The sequence below is a fragment of the Besnoitia besnoiti genome, assembly GCF_002563875.1.
Source record: "Besnoitia besnoiti strain Bb-Ger1 chromosome Unknown contig00014, whole genome shotgun sequence".
Classification (NCBI taxonomy): domain Eukaryota; phylum Apicomplexa; class Conoidasida; order Eucoccidiorida; family Sarcocystidae; genus Besnoitia; species Besnoitia besnoiti.
Genome location: NW_021703916.1, coordinates 160,503 through 175,713, shown reverse-complemented (window position 1 = coordinate 175,713; position 15,211 = coordinate 160,503). Strand labels below are relative to the sequence as shown.

Sequence of the window (15,211 nt, the reverse complement as noted above, 5' to 3'; positions counted from 1 at the left end):
TGGTTTTTGGACCTGAGAGGATATATACCAGTGACAGCGACGAACACGAGGCAGCCATTGATACTGGCCTCGAGCAGCGAACTTTTCTGCAGGACTATGGTGCTTCACAAGGCTTGCGAGTGATCTCTCACTCTCAGAGAGTCGGGCTTGCAGTATAGGGCACGGAAAGAAGAAAGCACATCGAGACTAGACTTCAGAAAATCGAAAACTAGAGGCGCGCACCACACGCCTCGGCGTCGTTGTCGTTTTAAGGGTGACTGACAAGGCGGCATCTTTCGTGGCGGCCGCTCCAGAGTCGCTTCGGACTGTAGGCCTCAATTTCGTGGACGCATCGAATCTCACAGCGGTACAATTAATTTTAGAGCTTGGAACTCTGCACTGTGTCGCGGCGGGCGCAGCTGTGCGCCGAAACCCCCACCGCATAAAACATGCAATCGCGAGGAAAGTACACACAACAGAACCTTCCTCCTTCTTGTGGCATTCCGCTCTTGGGTATCTGGACAGAGAGGGCCTACAGAAATCCTTTCAGCGCCCTCTTGAAACGCGAGGAGACCCGGTATTTCTCAAGGCACATAGCGAAAACAAGACACGAAACGATTTGCGGAATCAGCTTCACCCCAGACGCGCATGCAGCCGCGGCTCTCCCGTCCGTGTCTCTCGCCTCTCGTTCCAGTCTCCCGCATTCAAGTCTCTGTAGAGTGGCCGCCTCTCGAGATTCACTAAAGGATCTCTTTTCTCGGATCTCTGGTGATTCAGTACCCTTTCATGAATCTTTTTCCTGTTGTCTCCCTGATTCCCTCGCTGCTTCTGGATTCGACGGCTTGCCGCGCGACACCACTTTACGCGTGACTTTACTCAACGACTCCGCGGAGGGAAGCCCACGCTGCGAATCGTCTTGTCGTCCTTCAAAAGGTCTGCAAGCTTCGCAGCGTTCCACACGTTCGCGAGGAAATCGGAGGAAAGCCGGACAGCTCGACTGTCTCTCCTTTCACTGTCCGCAGTGCCCAACTCCGCTCAGTTCCCCGGCGCAGTATAACGAGGATGGCAAGCAGCTGGATCGTTGGGGCTCATCGGCGCTGCTGCCCCTAACTTCTCCGTAGAATCCATTTTCACTCCAATTCCCACGCCAAGGCTAAAGAAGGTTGTGCGCAGAGCCTCACTCGACGTCTGGCTGCACCGTCCGTGCCGCGCTTCACTGCGCCAGCCTGTCATTTTTTCAGCGGCCTCTTCACCTTTTCTAGCCCGCAAGGCCACCATGAATTCTGCATCCCAGCACGCTCGCCTCTTCGCTCTTCGCTCTGCTTCGCATCCTGCTGTGTTTCTTCCCCAAGCGGCTGCGCCGAGACGCTCCACATCGGTCGCAGCCCCCCAGGCCACTGCCCTGCGGCGACCTTCTCGCCAGAATGGCGTTTTTCTCAATGGCGCGGTCGATTGTGGCGACAAGCGCCCAACTGGTGCCTTGCGATCTTTCTCCAGTCCTGGAAGTTTTTCCGCGCCGGCGCTTGCCGCCTCTCCACCGTGTCTCCACTCGCGTGAGCGGTTCATCAGGAGCCCCCGCCTCGCCGGCGGCGCGCCTCGCACGGCGGTGACGGCCTTCGGAGCCTCGCCCAGCGCTGGAGCCTTGGGACACCCTCTCTCGCGGGATTCGGACGACAGCGAAGCGTTCCCTGAAGCCGGGAAAGACAACCACGAGGAGGCAGGCGACGAAGGATCACCTCGCAGCGCCGAGGAGGAGCTGATGAGGGAGGCGGCGCGAAGGCCCGCGCGGCGGGCAGGGGACAGAGGCTGGTGGTACGGGGCCTTGCAGCAAGCATTTCAGCGGGAAATACGCGAGTGGTTCGTTCAGAAAAAACAGGGGACGCTTTTTCACGTCTGGGACCCCCCCGGTGTCGTTTTTGCCTCCACCAAGTGAGTCTGTCGACCTCCTGGGCATCGGCCTGCCCTGACCGCACACCTCCTGTCTCCCGCCCTCAGCCTCCTAAGGCCACCCGCGCAAGGGTTTAGGGTCTAGCGCTGGCCTACTCCCTAAATATCGCGGCTTCGGGTTCGTTTTTGCGCAGCGCGATAGAGACACCTTGCTCGCGAACCGGCTGATTCCCACGCCGCCTTGCGCTCGTGTCCCTGCCGCCTATATATATATATATATATATATATATATATATATATATATATGTAGACAGAGACTTACTACACACAACTGTACATATATCTATCCATAGACTTTGCGACGGGGACTTGGTTGGCAACGCGTTTTTTCGTTGCCTCGGCCTTCGCACCTCCGCCTCGCTGGATACCTCTCGGCTCTTCGGTTTCTGCCGCGACTCTGCAGCAGCTGCGGCTGGCTGTTGCGCGCCTTGCTGCGCTCCGTTTCAGCTGCCGCGCTTGGCTTTGTTGTTTCAGTGCATGTGCGCGTTTTCCTGCTGCTGTCCTCGCCCTTCTTCGCAGACTAGTAAAGTCCGGAGTGACCCCGCCTCCCCTTCCGCATTGGTACTTCCCAGCCGCAGTAGATGAGCGTCAGCTGAGGCTGTCGCCTTCGCTTCACAGTCTCTTTGGTCTCAACCGAAACGCGTCGAAAGGAGACGGCGACTCTCACGCGTCGCGCGCAGATGCGGGGCTGGACGACGAGGCGCAGGCGGAGAGTGCGACGCGCGAGAAAACGTTCCCGACATGCAGCCTCTTTTTTCTCTCCTCAAGTAAATCTTCCGCTGGATTCCTCATGCAGCAAGTCGTGCTCCACCCCGAAACGCTCTATGTTGCGGTGGCTCCCGACTACGACGCCCTCTTTACGCTCTTGCGCCTCGCCGCTCGGTGAGAGACGATGACCCAAAGTGCAGGAAAAAGAAAGCGCCAGAGAGGAGAGGCACGCAGGGGCCATGCCACAGTGTCCGTCCGGCTCACAAATGGTTTTCGGCGAACATGGGGAAACGCGGGCCGACGAGCCGGAAACGAATGCTCACCGCCAGCTCACATCGAGCAGTTCTGTTCGCACCCCTGCGCCCCCTCGGTTGCTCTCTCTCTATCAGGGAGCAAAGCCATATATCTGTATATATATATCTATTCAGAAGTAAATATATTTGTATATATGAGCGAGACATATGTGCTGCGCCACAAGAATACGCGCTTGTATGCACATATGCTAATGATATCGCAGCAGACGCGAAAGGAGATGTGTTTGATGGACTGTCTATGCGATGCTGCGTTCAGCGCCTTCTGTATGGATCCCTACGGGTTCCAGCAGTTTCCCAATCTTCGCGTGGTGTGCACGCATCCGCTCCACGTTCCCTCTTTCTTCCCTAACAATCTTGTCAATGAAGTCTACATCCACCTGAGCGACCTGCCCAGATCTGTTGCAGCGGCTTCCACTTCGCGTTGCCCGCTCCTTTCTCCGTCGTTCCTTCCGCGGCTCTATCCCCGACTGCAGGCCGGCGCTGCAGTCTTCGTCGGCCTCGAGACTCCTCCTGCTGCCCCGGGCTCGCCAGCAGGCGACAGCCAAGGCGGCCCGTGCGTGCCCAATGACAGAGCCATGACTAGCGTCAGCGGCGAGGCTCACAGAGAGCCGGCGGTGCCTGAGGGCGTCGGCCGCGCGTCCACCCAAGCGCAGGGGGCGGGTCAGCCTTTACAGCAACTGTGGGAAGGCCAGGAGACCAGACGTGGAGAGCGCTCGTTGGCGCAGGGCGCAGCCACGGCAGACCGCGACTACGCTGCACCTATGCGCTCTCAAGAGATGCATTTGCTTCGCGTGCTGCGATCGTGCGAGTGTGTGGCAGGCGTCGAAAATGCAGAGTGGCTGCCGGGGAGGTTGGCGGACAGGGCCCGCAGCGCCGGCGCCCGTGGGATTACTCTTGGTGGCGCGAGAGCTGATGCGCATTTGAGAGGGCACAGGCGTTCAAGATACGGTGGACGCACACCCAGTAAACAGGAATTCTTGTTTGCTCTGGAGGGCTGTGAGTGGCCAGAGGGTGCAGAGGAAAGGGCGAACCTCGCCGTTCATTCGCCCTTGTCGGCGAGCGAGCTCGAGTCTCCGTCGTGTGGCGAGTTACAGCCGCTCGCTGACGGGCTCGGTCCCGACGACACCACCCAGCGTGACGAGCTGCTGAGCGCGACCCCGCATTCGAGCGGGGAGATGGAGGGAGGCATTCCCCAGGGCTTCCCTTGTGAAGGCTGCGAAGCGGAGGCTGGCGCACTCTCCAGGTTTCCCGGATACCAAAGCAAGGAACCCACCTCAGTAGACGAGAGCGATGGATGGCTAGGGCTGGGTTCCTTTCAACCCATACGGTGGGGGCGGCCTCTGCTGGGTGTGTTGAGAAATGTGGAGAGATCAGGGGTCGCACGCTCTCCGAGGCACGGAAATCCCCAATCGGCAGAGAACGAGGATGACTGCTCTGTGCGGAGCGGCGACGAGGACTCTCCTTTGCACAGCAGAAATCCAACCTCGGCACCAGCGAGTGGGGACGGCCACCGGTGCAAGCCGATGACGCATGAGCAGGCCAGCTGCCACCTCCACAGTCCAGGGCAAGGGAACGCGCAGCGAAAGACTGGTCCGAAAGCAGGAGCGACACTTTTGAGGTTGGCAACGGGTGGACGTATTCTCATCAGGGAAAAATCGTGCGACGACGAGCACGATTCTTACAAAAACCCCTCACAGAGTGCCTCCCAGAAAGAGCAACCGACCGCTGGGGGCACGCTTTTCTTTTTGAAGGCAGAGGAGGCGCGTGGTCTCGACACCACAGGAAAAGGCCCGGAGCGGATTTCACGCGAGCCGGTGGCAGGGACGACGTTCTCGTACATCAAACTTAGGAAACAGGCTCCGTCGCTTCCAAATTTTCGCTTCCTGGAACACTGCATGTAAGGTTCCTCATTCCGTAATCTTGTGAACTGTAACTTGCAGGTTGCTGCGTCGCACGCACACGACGTTTTATACCTATACCTGACACCGAGTCCAGCCTCCCGCATGAACTACGCATGGCCCCCCCCCCACGCTATCACTCAAAACGGCAGTCTGATACGTTGATGTGAGGGCAGCTGGAGGCATCTATGGCGAAACTGCAAGCAGTTTCGCCATAGATGCCTGCAAAAGTAGATGGCAAAGACCAGCGAAGCTTTTATTCCAGAACGCTTGCACATGCCGTGCGTTCACGGACGTGAAAGAATGCGGCTTTCCACAGCCGGAAACTTGTACAATTTGATATTATCAGTCTGGAATTCAAGCCAGCTCTCCTGGAAATCGAACGAGCGTACGAGTTGGATCAGGCTGCAGGTTGCTAAGAATCAGTAGAACGAAGATTGGAGCAGCTTTGATGCACTGCATTGCATCGGAACGGTAGCGCCTCAACCCCCTCTGCACTACACTACCAGCACTTACACGGTGCGACGTTCACCCTAGAGCGAAAGGAGTTGTCAGAGCGGCTCCGCCATTTCATCGGTGCGAAGCCGTACTGGACGGGAACTCAAGTCAGGAAAATGTGTTATCAGAAGGTGGAGAACTGGGTAAGGGGTGGCGCTAATTGCGAAAAATGTGGGAGTGCTTCGAGGCTTGCAGAGTTGGCAGAGTCCTGAGTTGCGGAAGTGGTAACTGTAGTCACGCTGCAACAGTACAATTGTGAATCTATGTGTTCCCCCTGGCACGACAAGCACTGATGCGCAGCGACAGTGACGGATCCCAGGATCTCGAGGTAGCGTGTATGCTGAATCACCAACTGGCCATGCCCCATCCGTGAAGACATTTGCCATGGGGGTACCTCCTGAGCTGAATGCGGGGCAACGTGTCCGACACTGCGCTATTAGGTAAGCTGGTTAGGCAAGTCAGACAGTGGGGGAAGGAGGGGAAGAGGCCGTCTACCGGTTGCGGAGAATGCCTGGAGGCCTCTCCTGATACAACCGTCTCGCAGGGGAGTCTTACGAAAGCCAAACTTCCACACGAGTAGTGAAGGCGGTTCATACGCACCAGGTCCCCGTGCCATGCCGCTGTCCGAAGCCTGCTGCCCTGCGGCAGCAGAAGGCTATCGGCAATAAGCGCAAGCCGGTCAGGCTGGAGTGCAACTCTTGCGCTTTACCGCGGGCAAAACAGGGCACCGGAATCCGTGGCAGCTTTGCTATCACTCAAAGGTTCGAATCCAAGAAGGGTCATCCTGTTTACGCCTCTGAGACGAAAGATGCTTTGTGCCAGCACGAGTAAGCGTGCCACTCTACGTGATTCAGCAGCAGGATCTAGAGAGCAAAGTAATCCTGCAGACTTCCGAGCGATGCGATTACCCATGGCTGCTATGAGCATTCGAGTCTTAATAGCTACGGTTGCCGAGGATCTTGCAGACCTGCTGCGGGAGCACAAGCGTACAGAATATTGGAAGCCGTCCGAGGCCCCTGGCCTGCTGCGGATGACCTTTACAATTTAGTTGAGGTTTCATGGAGAGAAGCATCCAGCGGTCCCGCTGACAGCGAACTGGACACCACTGAAAAACCCCGCCAGGCCGGCCTTGCCAACGCGGCTGCTAGCAGCCGCGTTTGCACTGCCCGAACGAGCATAGATGGGCTCGAGCGTGCAGCAGGTGCCCAGTGTGGCGGAACTCCGGATTGGTCTGGTTGGAAATGCAAGGTATCAATCACTTCTGTGAATCTGTTCTCTTTTCCTTTTATCCATCTTGTTTCTCGCGAGGCTCTGTCAGAATTCGACGAGTGCGTCCAGATCATCATCCATTAACCCAAAATGAAGCTTAGTGGAGTTGTTTCTGTTGCTGTCTTCCTGGCAGCGAGCCGTGGCGTGGAGGCCGGGCCAGGCAAGAAGGGAGGCTACACCACGACTACCACGCTGAAGCCCAACCCGTTGAACGTTGAAAGGGAGTGCTTCCAGGTGCCGTACAGCGTCGAGAAGACCTGCTACAAGGACGAGAAGGTGTCTCGCCCGTACGCGTGTCCCGCGCCGCTTGAGGAGGAGGTCTGTCATACCATCAGCGAAGAAGCCGACGACACCTGCTACCAGCTCGTGAAGAAGGAAGTGCAGTATGAATGCCCCAAAGCCACGAAACAGCAACTGTGCTCGACCATCCCCGTCACTCTCAACAAGACATGCAAGAAAGCAGTGACTGAGAAGGTTGCGGGCTCTTGTCCCAAGATCGTGAACGTGCCCCAATGCGAAATCATCTCCCGACCCAGTCAAGACACGTGCTACGAGTCCGAGTCATTCGAACAAGAGTACGAGTGCTGGGGATCGGAAACGCACAGGGAATGCGAAGTGGAAATGAAGGTTATCAACGACTCGTGTAACAGGACTGTGGACTCGCCGGTCCCCTACGAATACGAGGATACCATTACGGAGAAGGTCTGCACGACGAAACTTCACTCCAAGGCAGGAGTGTGCAGAAAGAGGATCGAAACCGAGGAGCAATACCCCTGCCCAGAAACTAAGTGGGAGAAGCGATGCTTCGAGTCTTCCAAGTTGGTTCAGGAGCCATGCGAGAAGAAAATTGTCGCCCAGGAGGCGTACGACTGCAGCGAAACCAAGCATGACTCGATCCAGAAGACCTGCTCCCGACGCATTCCAAAGAAGACGATGGTCGAAAAATGCGCTCCCAGCAAAAAGGAGCACAAGAAGCTGCGTCGCTTAGGGCCTGCGAAGAAGGGCGGCAACTGCCAACTGGTAGAGGTTCTCTCAGAAGAGATCGAGACATACCCCTGCAACGAGGACGTTCTTGTTTCTGTACCCAAGGTCTGCACCCGGGAAATTGCGAAAACCGTGACCGAAATGTGCCCGAAGCAAGTTCCAGATACGCAGTGCACGATGGAGTCAGTTGCGATTCCGAAGGTCTGTTCCCGCAGAGTGTCTAAGGACATCGAGGTTCCCTGTGAGGCTCAAAAGCAGGAAGAAGTTTGCGAGGATGTACCTAAAAAGGTCAAGAAACAAGGATATCGGTTTGAGAAGAAGAATGAGACATTCCCGTGCCAGAGACATCAGTTCGAGGAGAAGTGCTACGAGGTGAAGAGACCCAAGAGAGACACCTGCATCGCGACCCTGTTCAGGACCGCCGAGAAGCCATGCACTCGTCAAGATTTCCAGGAGGTCTGCCGTGATGAGCAGCAGCTTACCATGCAGCCGTGCTTGGAAGAGAAAAAATCCGAGATCGAGGTGCCTTGCCCGGAGCAGACGACTCAAGAAAAGTGCATCTACGTGCCAGTGTACGAGATGGGCACATGTACCACAGTCATCCAAGAGGTTCAACAGGGACCTTGCAAGAAACACCAGCCAGCGCTCCGCTGCGAGACCGTGAAGTCAGACCGTGCTGGAACTTGCTTCAGATCGGAGTCTATTCAGGTCCCCTACACCTGCTATGAAATCGCGTACGAGGAAAAGTGCGTTGAGCTTCCCGTGACTGGTGTTCCTCCCCCCCCTCCCGGCAAAAAGCTCTGAAGTGTCGAGCAGCCTGCCTGTCGCTGAAAGTATCGTTCTTATGAAACGCCGTGATGTGTATCTCCACCCTTTGGGAAATGCATGATGATACCGGACGCACTGAACGAATGAACAGTGCTCTTGAACTTATCAATCTATTTTCGCAGAAAACTCTATAGGCTTGCTCGATTCCAAAATCAGCCGCTCCTGCATTCGCTCAGGTTTCCTACAGCGCGTCTTCTCTAGAAAAGCATCCATTCTGCACTCATCTAGAAGTTAGCTCAGTCGTTATTTACCTATGCGGCAACTGCGCCTGTAGGCTGCACTGACTGACATGCAAGACTGGTTCCCACTATAACCTGGAAGTTGCGGCTCTTGTTCCCCGCACACTCTCAGAGTATCAACCTTAGCCACATCGATGAATGAAATATTTCGTGTCTGCAATTCTTGGTCTCACTGAGACCTGTGGTCCGCAGTCTCACAGATATCAGGCCGCGTTGCACACGCGAGCTCCGCGTTGATGCAAGCGAACATGAAATTTTACGCAGCGAGCGCGGCAATGTCTTGTCCGGTGTCTCCGCATCATTCGATTGTCCCTTCCCTTTCATATGCATTTTTCCATCCTTCCTACGCGAATTGTCTTCTGCAGAGACGCATTAAGGGTATTTGGATTCGCGTGTCGCGAGATGGCCTGCGGTGCGGCAGGCTGTCCGACATGCGTTTCGAGGAAATTTGTCATCGGTGCTTGCAGACAGCTGAGCTCTTGGGGGGGGCTGTAAATGGGGCATTTTTAGATTTTCTGAATGCACGCTGTTCTTTGTACTCCGTCGAGATCCAGGTCGTGCTTTTCTGCGACCCTGACAGACTCACTATTTGGCGTGTTGCTTGTAAACAGTGCCCTACCTAGCCCCGACCTGCGTCACCATCCCGGAGCTGACTGAGCCCACATGCGGACTTCATGGCCCTGTATGCCTGAGCTGTCTGCCACGCGAAATTTCTATTCTGTTCCGTGCCTCTGCCTCTCCTTACTTCCCGTATGATGCTGTTTGACACTCGCCTTGACTCCTTCCAGTCCCTCTCCGGCTTGCCTTCGAACTCTCAGCGTTGCCGAAGAGTGGACGGAGATGGAGCAAGATGCACGCGTTGGCGTTTACGGGCCCCCTTACAGAGTCTCTCAGAGCCCACTCATGATGAGGCTTTCCCCCGCTTCGGAATCTGATCCTCCACGCGGTAAAATTTGCAGCAGCGCGATCCCCCCGCGCGTCGTTTCGTGTGCTGCATTCCACGGGATCAGGTGCCGTTCTAGGGTCCTGTTTCGCCGCACGGGTCTGTTTGGCTGCGTTTCCTCTTGTTTGTTTGTCGTTTTTCTGCTTGCTCTCTCGGTCCTTTCTCTTTTTTCTCTCAGGACTCACCAAAGCGAGGCTTGTTTGCGCGCTCCCTGCGCAGGCGTCTCGCCCTCCCCCTTCGTCATCTCGCTCTTTCTCTCCTCCCACTCGCTCGCGAATGGCGTGGCGACGGCCTCGAGACTGAGCGCTGCTTCGCACAGGCTTCCTGCGGGCTTGGCGCGCGGGCTGTGCCCCGAAAGAACGACTGAGGGGAGGGACTCTGCGCCACTCTCGCGGAGTCGAGACACACTCAGCTCCGCCGCGCCGACACCAGGAGAGGACGCGTCTTCTTCTCGGGGGGCAGACATGCGGAAGGATGCCATGCGATGCGAGCCGAAGTGTATCTCAGCGTCGCGTGGGATGAAACGGGACAAGCGACTTCCAACTCTATCTGACAAACTGGCCGTTAATGCCTTTCTCAGCGTCTCACTAAGATTCGTTGGTGGGAAGAGGGCGGAACGGGGGGGGTGTCTGACTTCAACTTCGAGCCTTTTTTCCGCATTCCTCTTCTCGCCCGCTCTCGCTTCTCTCGCTTTTCCATCGTTAGGCGCCACAACTTCGAGTCGGATGCGTAGAGGACCAAAAGGCGGAAGCGCCTCGAAGAGCCTCTGGGCGTCGCGACAGTCCGCAAGCAATCGGGACTTTTCTGCATCCTGCGCAATCTCTTCTTGTCTTCTCCTGTGTACGACTTCGCACAACGTCTTTTCTCCGCCTCTGCGCTCTGCAGCTCTTGACCATCCGCCGCTTTCTCAGGACGGTGCGAGGCCCTCCATCGGTGACCCGCTAACGCAGCCTCCCCCTTTGTCGCCCTTCACGTCGTGCTTAGCTTCTTCTTCCCTTCCAATAATGAATCAGACAAGGCTGTTTGCTCACACCAAGCAGAACAAAGGCGCGAAGAAATGGAACCGAAACCGTCCGAAGAAGGTGAGCGCGCAAAGACGGGAGCCTGCGGTCTCCCCCGTCATGAGTAGTGCAGCCCACAAATGCGGGGGGGTGGTGCGGGGGAGAAGGGAGCGAGTTTCTGATGTGTGTCTCGGTGTTCTTCTCGTCGTTTGACATGTCTGCGTAACCCTCGGTTGAGATAGGTCGTGGGGCTGCGCTCCTGCTTGTCGACCTTCTTCTGATATCAACCTGCGCGGCGGCTCATCCGCCGGTCGCACATCGAGGAGACAGAGTCGCTCGAAGCCGACACGCACGCTGCCTTCATGCTAGATGCTGACTGCAAAGAGGGGAGGGGAAAAGCGGCGCGCCGCGCGCAGTCCAGCTGCATCGGTTCTACGTGTGTGGTAGTCTCGACTTCCGTGGCCTTTCTTCAGACGACCCCCGCCCACATCAACCCCAAGCCCTCTGTGCATCCGCCGAATCTCTTGAACTTCGTCAATGCTCCCCCGGAGTATCACCTCGCCCCTGTGAGCCAAATGAGCCGCAGATGGTGACGCCAGTGCCGCCGCCGCGGCGCTGCGGCGCTAGCGCCACGGCAGTTTAGGGTTGAGGGCGCATCCCACGCACAGAGCGGTTTCGGGCGCAAACGTCAAGCCTCGAAGCTGTCGATCACGACGAATCGCGTCGCGTCGCAGTTATTGCGCCTGCTCCCTGGGCAGAGCCCACGTAGAGCCCTTCGGAGGTAGAGAGACACGTGTAGCGACCCCCTGGAGGGTACACCGAACGACAGTGCAGCGTCTCCTCGCCCCTCCGGCCGGTCCGCTCGCCTCCGTTCGTCAGGAGCGACTGCATACGCAGGGTTAGCTACACTCGCTAGGCTGGTGGGCGACATGGCGGATTGCGCGGGTGTGTGTGTCGGCTCTCCTCAGGCGCCAGAGGCGACTCCATTGCTGAATCGCCCCAAAGTTGCGCGCCTTCTTCACCTGCTGTGGCTGCTGCCTCGCCAGTGCCGACGGGGTTCTGCGGCCTTCATTCCAGGCCCTGTTCCCTGCCCGCTGCCGAAGCCTGAGAGAGTCCCGGGCTCGCTCGAGCCTCCGACGCCTCAGCAGATGCGAGAGGAAGCCGAGTACGAGAACTTCGTCGTGTCGCAGCACGCCGCAATCCGCGCCCGAGCGGCTGCCTTCGCCGCGCAGTTCGACCAGCCGCTAGTTAACGCGGCGGCCGCCGGCGTGACGACCGCGGCGGGCAAAGAAATTCAGGCGCTCGCCTACGACGACGAGCTCCGCAGAGACCTCGAGGCCTTGAAACATTTCGCCGAGCAGCGGGTACGGACATCCCAGGGGCTCGACGCGTCGGGTCCTGGTCGCGTCGATTGCTCACTGCTGAAACGACCCCCGGGCGTCTCGTGTTCACTCGCGTCTGCGCCGCCCGACGGCGTCAGGGGAAGCATATTTCCTATCTGGGAGCGGCCTCATGCGGCGCACACGAGTGTGATGTGAATCGACAGTGGAATGCGCCGCGTGTGTGCAGGACGACGTCGCTGTGCGCATGCTTAGCGAGCATCTCTCCCTTGCAGTCTCGCCAGCGTGCCTGCCGGGCGCGGAGGAGGACGCGGACACGGCGCTCGCCTCCACGTCTCCGTCCGCTGGCTTCAGCCACAGCCTCGAGGCCGCGCCTCCTCAGATGCTGGCTTGTGGCGCAGATGGCGAGGGGTCGGCGGAGGCCACGAACAAGCCCAAGTGGCTGCCATCTCACCTCAGGCGCGCCAGGCTACGCTACAGCTCAGCTGCGGCTCTCGTGCGCGAGGTTTGCCGCTCTCCGCTGACTCGGTTCAACCGGCTGCTGATCTCGGAGGCTGTGGACCGATGGTGGAGCGCCTGGCAGCACCGGCGTCTAGCTGGGATTGTGAAGAAGAAACTCGGCCAGCTGAAGCGTCTGGGGCGCCAGCTCAAGGTAGGGGGCGACTCAACTCACCGCAAACGAGCCGCGATTCACGCCGCGCCTGCAGGAGGTCAAACATTTGTAGGGTGTAGGGTTCACGTGTGCGGCTGGACTGGAGGCACGGCCGATCGACGTGTGCGTCCTGACAGAAACCCTGCCGGCGTGCTGAGGCGATAGAGGGGGAGAGGATCACGGCAGTGGCAGGGTGACTTTGACCACCCTGGACGCGGAAAAGTTTCCCCAACGGCCCCAGGAAGGCGGTGCATTGCGCCAGCGACGCTCCCGAGCTGTGCTTGCAGCATCGCGCGGGGCAAGGCCGAAGCCCAACGCCTGTTTATCCCGCGGGATGCATGGCATGTTCGCGCGGGTTTCGTCTGTGGACGCTGCCTGCAGGCGGGTGGCGTTCCGGCTGACAAGCTTCTCGAAGAGAATGCCTTCGAGCGATACCGCCTGCTCGTTGACCTGCCGCGGAGCCGTTTCGTCGCGAACTACATGAAGCGACACGCCTCGCCCTGGAACCCGCCGCTCGCGGACGGCGGCGAGCCCGGCGCGGCCGACAGAGAGCGGACTGACGGGGGCCAAGGCGGGTTCGAGACCCCGCAGGACGCCCCCGAAAGCCCTCAAGGTGGAGCAGTTTGGACCAGTGTCGACCAGGCTCGGCGCCGAGCGCTCAAACGCGCAGCATTCAGCGAACTCCAGGTATGAACCTGCTCAACTCTTCCCCGGGACATCTAGAGCAGCCTATCCCGCGGTCCACCGAACTCCCACGCCTGCAGTCCCGCTGACCCGTGTCTCGCCTGGCTCGCAGCCGAGAAGCATCGGAGCTGTATTAGGGTTTAGGGGTTTCTCGGCTTGCCTCAACCAGGGTGGCGAGTTCTGCGCAAGAGGAGACGCTTGCCGCGGGCCGGCTCCTGCTCGCCCGCATCTGCGCAGTCTGGACGATCTCTCTTAGCGTCATTTTGTGTGACGGCGTCCAGCGCTCCGTTTTGGAGGGGCAAACTAAATCTTACGAGGGGCACGACAAAGGCGGTGTGTTTCGGTGCGTAGGGTAGGAGCACGTATTTGGGTATCGTTTCATTTTCGGTGCTGCGGCTTTAGCGGCCAAGTCCTCTTTCTGCGTGTGTGCGCGTGCCCAGTCGCTGGGAATCTTGCAGGCGGATGGGTCGGTCGATATCGAGCTTCTGAAGGAACTGTACCGCACCCGGCCGGCGGTGCCCCCTCGCGACGCGAAAGCAGAGGCCCGGCGTCGCTCGCTTCCAGGCGATCGCATGTCCAAGCACGAGCGGCACCAGCAGATCAAATTTCGGCAAGCTGCTGTCGGGCTGACTTTGCCGGCTTCTGCTCGACAAGTCGAAACCTTCGAGGAGTGGGAAAGGCGCGAGCAGAGCGCAGAGATTGGCGGGAAGCTGGCGAGAGCGACCGGCGTCTTTGACGCTCTCCTCCGCGAAGAGTTCCCCGAATACGAGCCGCTTCGAGACATGTTCAAACTCGGTAAGACTGGTGTGCCGCCCGAAAATGCAAGTTACGGAGTGAAGCCTGTGCGGCCAAACCGATGCAATTCATGATACGCGCAGGCAGCAGTCGCCCGCACACACGCAACACACAACGAGAATCGCGGACTGCATCGCGGCGTCCTTCTTTTGCCGAGCGATGATGGACACATACGCGGAAGTGTGCAGAGACGGTGCAAGAATCGCTGTGTCAAGAGTTGTTGCGATGCTGTGTGCCCGCAGAGGAGTTTCTAGAAGCCGAGTACCGGCAGCACACGATAAAGAGGGAATTGAGGAAGCTGTACGCGGAATGGCTTCGGCACGGCATGCCGGAGGATCCCAAAAAACGTAAGCCGTCGCATAATCATCAACAGACGCAGGCGAAGTGCCGTCCCTCGAACGGGCGGACGCCACGGCCGGCGACGAAAGGCGATCCGGCGCGCAGATGTGACGGACGTGGACGGTTGTGGAGCCCGTTTCCACGTCGCGCCAACTGCGTGTTGGCCGTAGTGCGCGCCGCTGTCGGTTGGGAACGTGAGGGCGCACAAATATCTGCAACGCCTCTGAATATGTTGCCTGCGGGCTCACGGATCTGAACCGAATCTGGCCCTCTGAGTCTGGTGTACGCACGCGGGACTTCGCACTTGAGTCGGAAAGCACGTCATTCAGCTGATTGAACTCGAAGAACCTCTGCCAGTGCGCGTAATTCGCAACTGTGGCTGTTTGCTTGTGTGTGGTTTGTGCGCCGGTCTGACACTTCAGGCAGCAAGAGCGACTTCCTGGTATACTGGATGCGCCTGTCGAAAAGAAAGCGAAAAGCTTTGCTGTACGAAGAACGCCAGCTGGCTCCAGCTGGCGCCACAAACGCGACGCTGATGCGTCGCATCAGAGAAAGGACGGTACTCGAACAAGCGGCGAGCACGAAGCATGCACGCCAACAAGAGGGCGCTGCCTCTGCGGCATGACGTCATCCACCGTAGTGTACCACGGGCTTTCACTGCTTCTTTGCTGGCTCAGAGAGAGCGCAGATGGCATCCCGCTCAGCCGGCGTACGATTACGGATCGGGCACGTAAGACTAAAACAAGTTGCGAAGCCTGACTCTAGTGGGATTTGAACCTAACTGGGCAGAGTG

General features: G+C 58.3%; 3 protein-coding genes across 3 annotated transcripts; all 3 read left to right on the top strand.

The window, feature by feature from the left end:
* Positions 1–1,255: 1,255 nt before the first annotated feature.
* On the top strand, positions 1,256–4,931 carry BESB_025060 (uncharacterized protein; the record flags this gene model as incomplete). Its single annotated transcript, XM_029361194.1, has 4 exons — positions 1,256–1,908; positions 2,446–2,808; positions 3,205–4,845; positions 4,889–4,931. 4 exons carry the CDS (start codon positions 1,256–1,258, stop codon positions 4,929–4,931), a joined length of 2,700 nt encoding a protein of 899 aa, XP_029215549.1.
* A 1,772-nt stretch (positions 4,932–6,703) lies between these two features.
* Positions 6,704–8,401, top strand: BESB_025050 (Toxoplasma gondii family D protein; the record flags this gene model as incomplete). The annotated part of the gene is made up of 1 exon (XM_029361193.1): positions 6,704–8,401. One exon carries the CDS (start codon positions 6,704–6,706, stop codon positions 8,399–8,401), a length of 1,698 nt encoding a protein of 565 aa, XP_029215548.1.
* A 2,210-nt stretch (positions 8,402–10,611) lies between these two features.
* On the top strand, positions 10,612–15,043 carry BESB_025040 (uncharacterized protein; the record flags this gene model as incomplete). Its single annotated transcript, XM_029361192.1, has 8 exons — positions 10,612–10,689; positions 11,082–11,174; positions 11,577–11,972; positions 12,178–12,600; positions 12,982–13,287; positions 13,725–14,079; positions 14,322–14,426; positions 14,841–15,043. The coding sequence occupies 8 exons, from the start codon at positions 10,612–10,614 to the stop codon at positions 15,041–15,043; spliced, it is 1,959 nt and encodes a 652-aa protein (XP_029215547.1).
* Between the last annotated feature and the right edge of the window lie 168 nt (positions 15,044–15,211).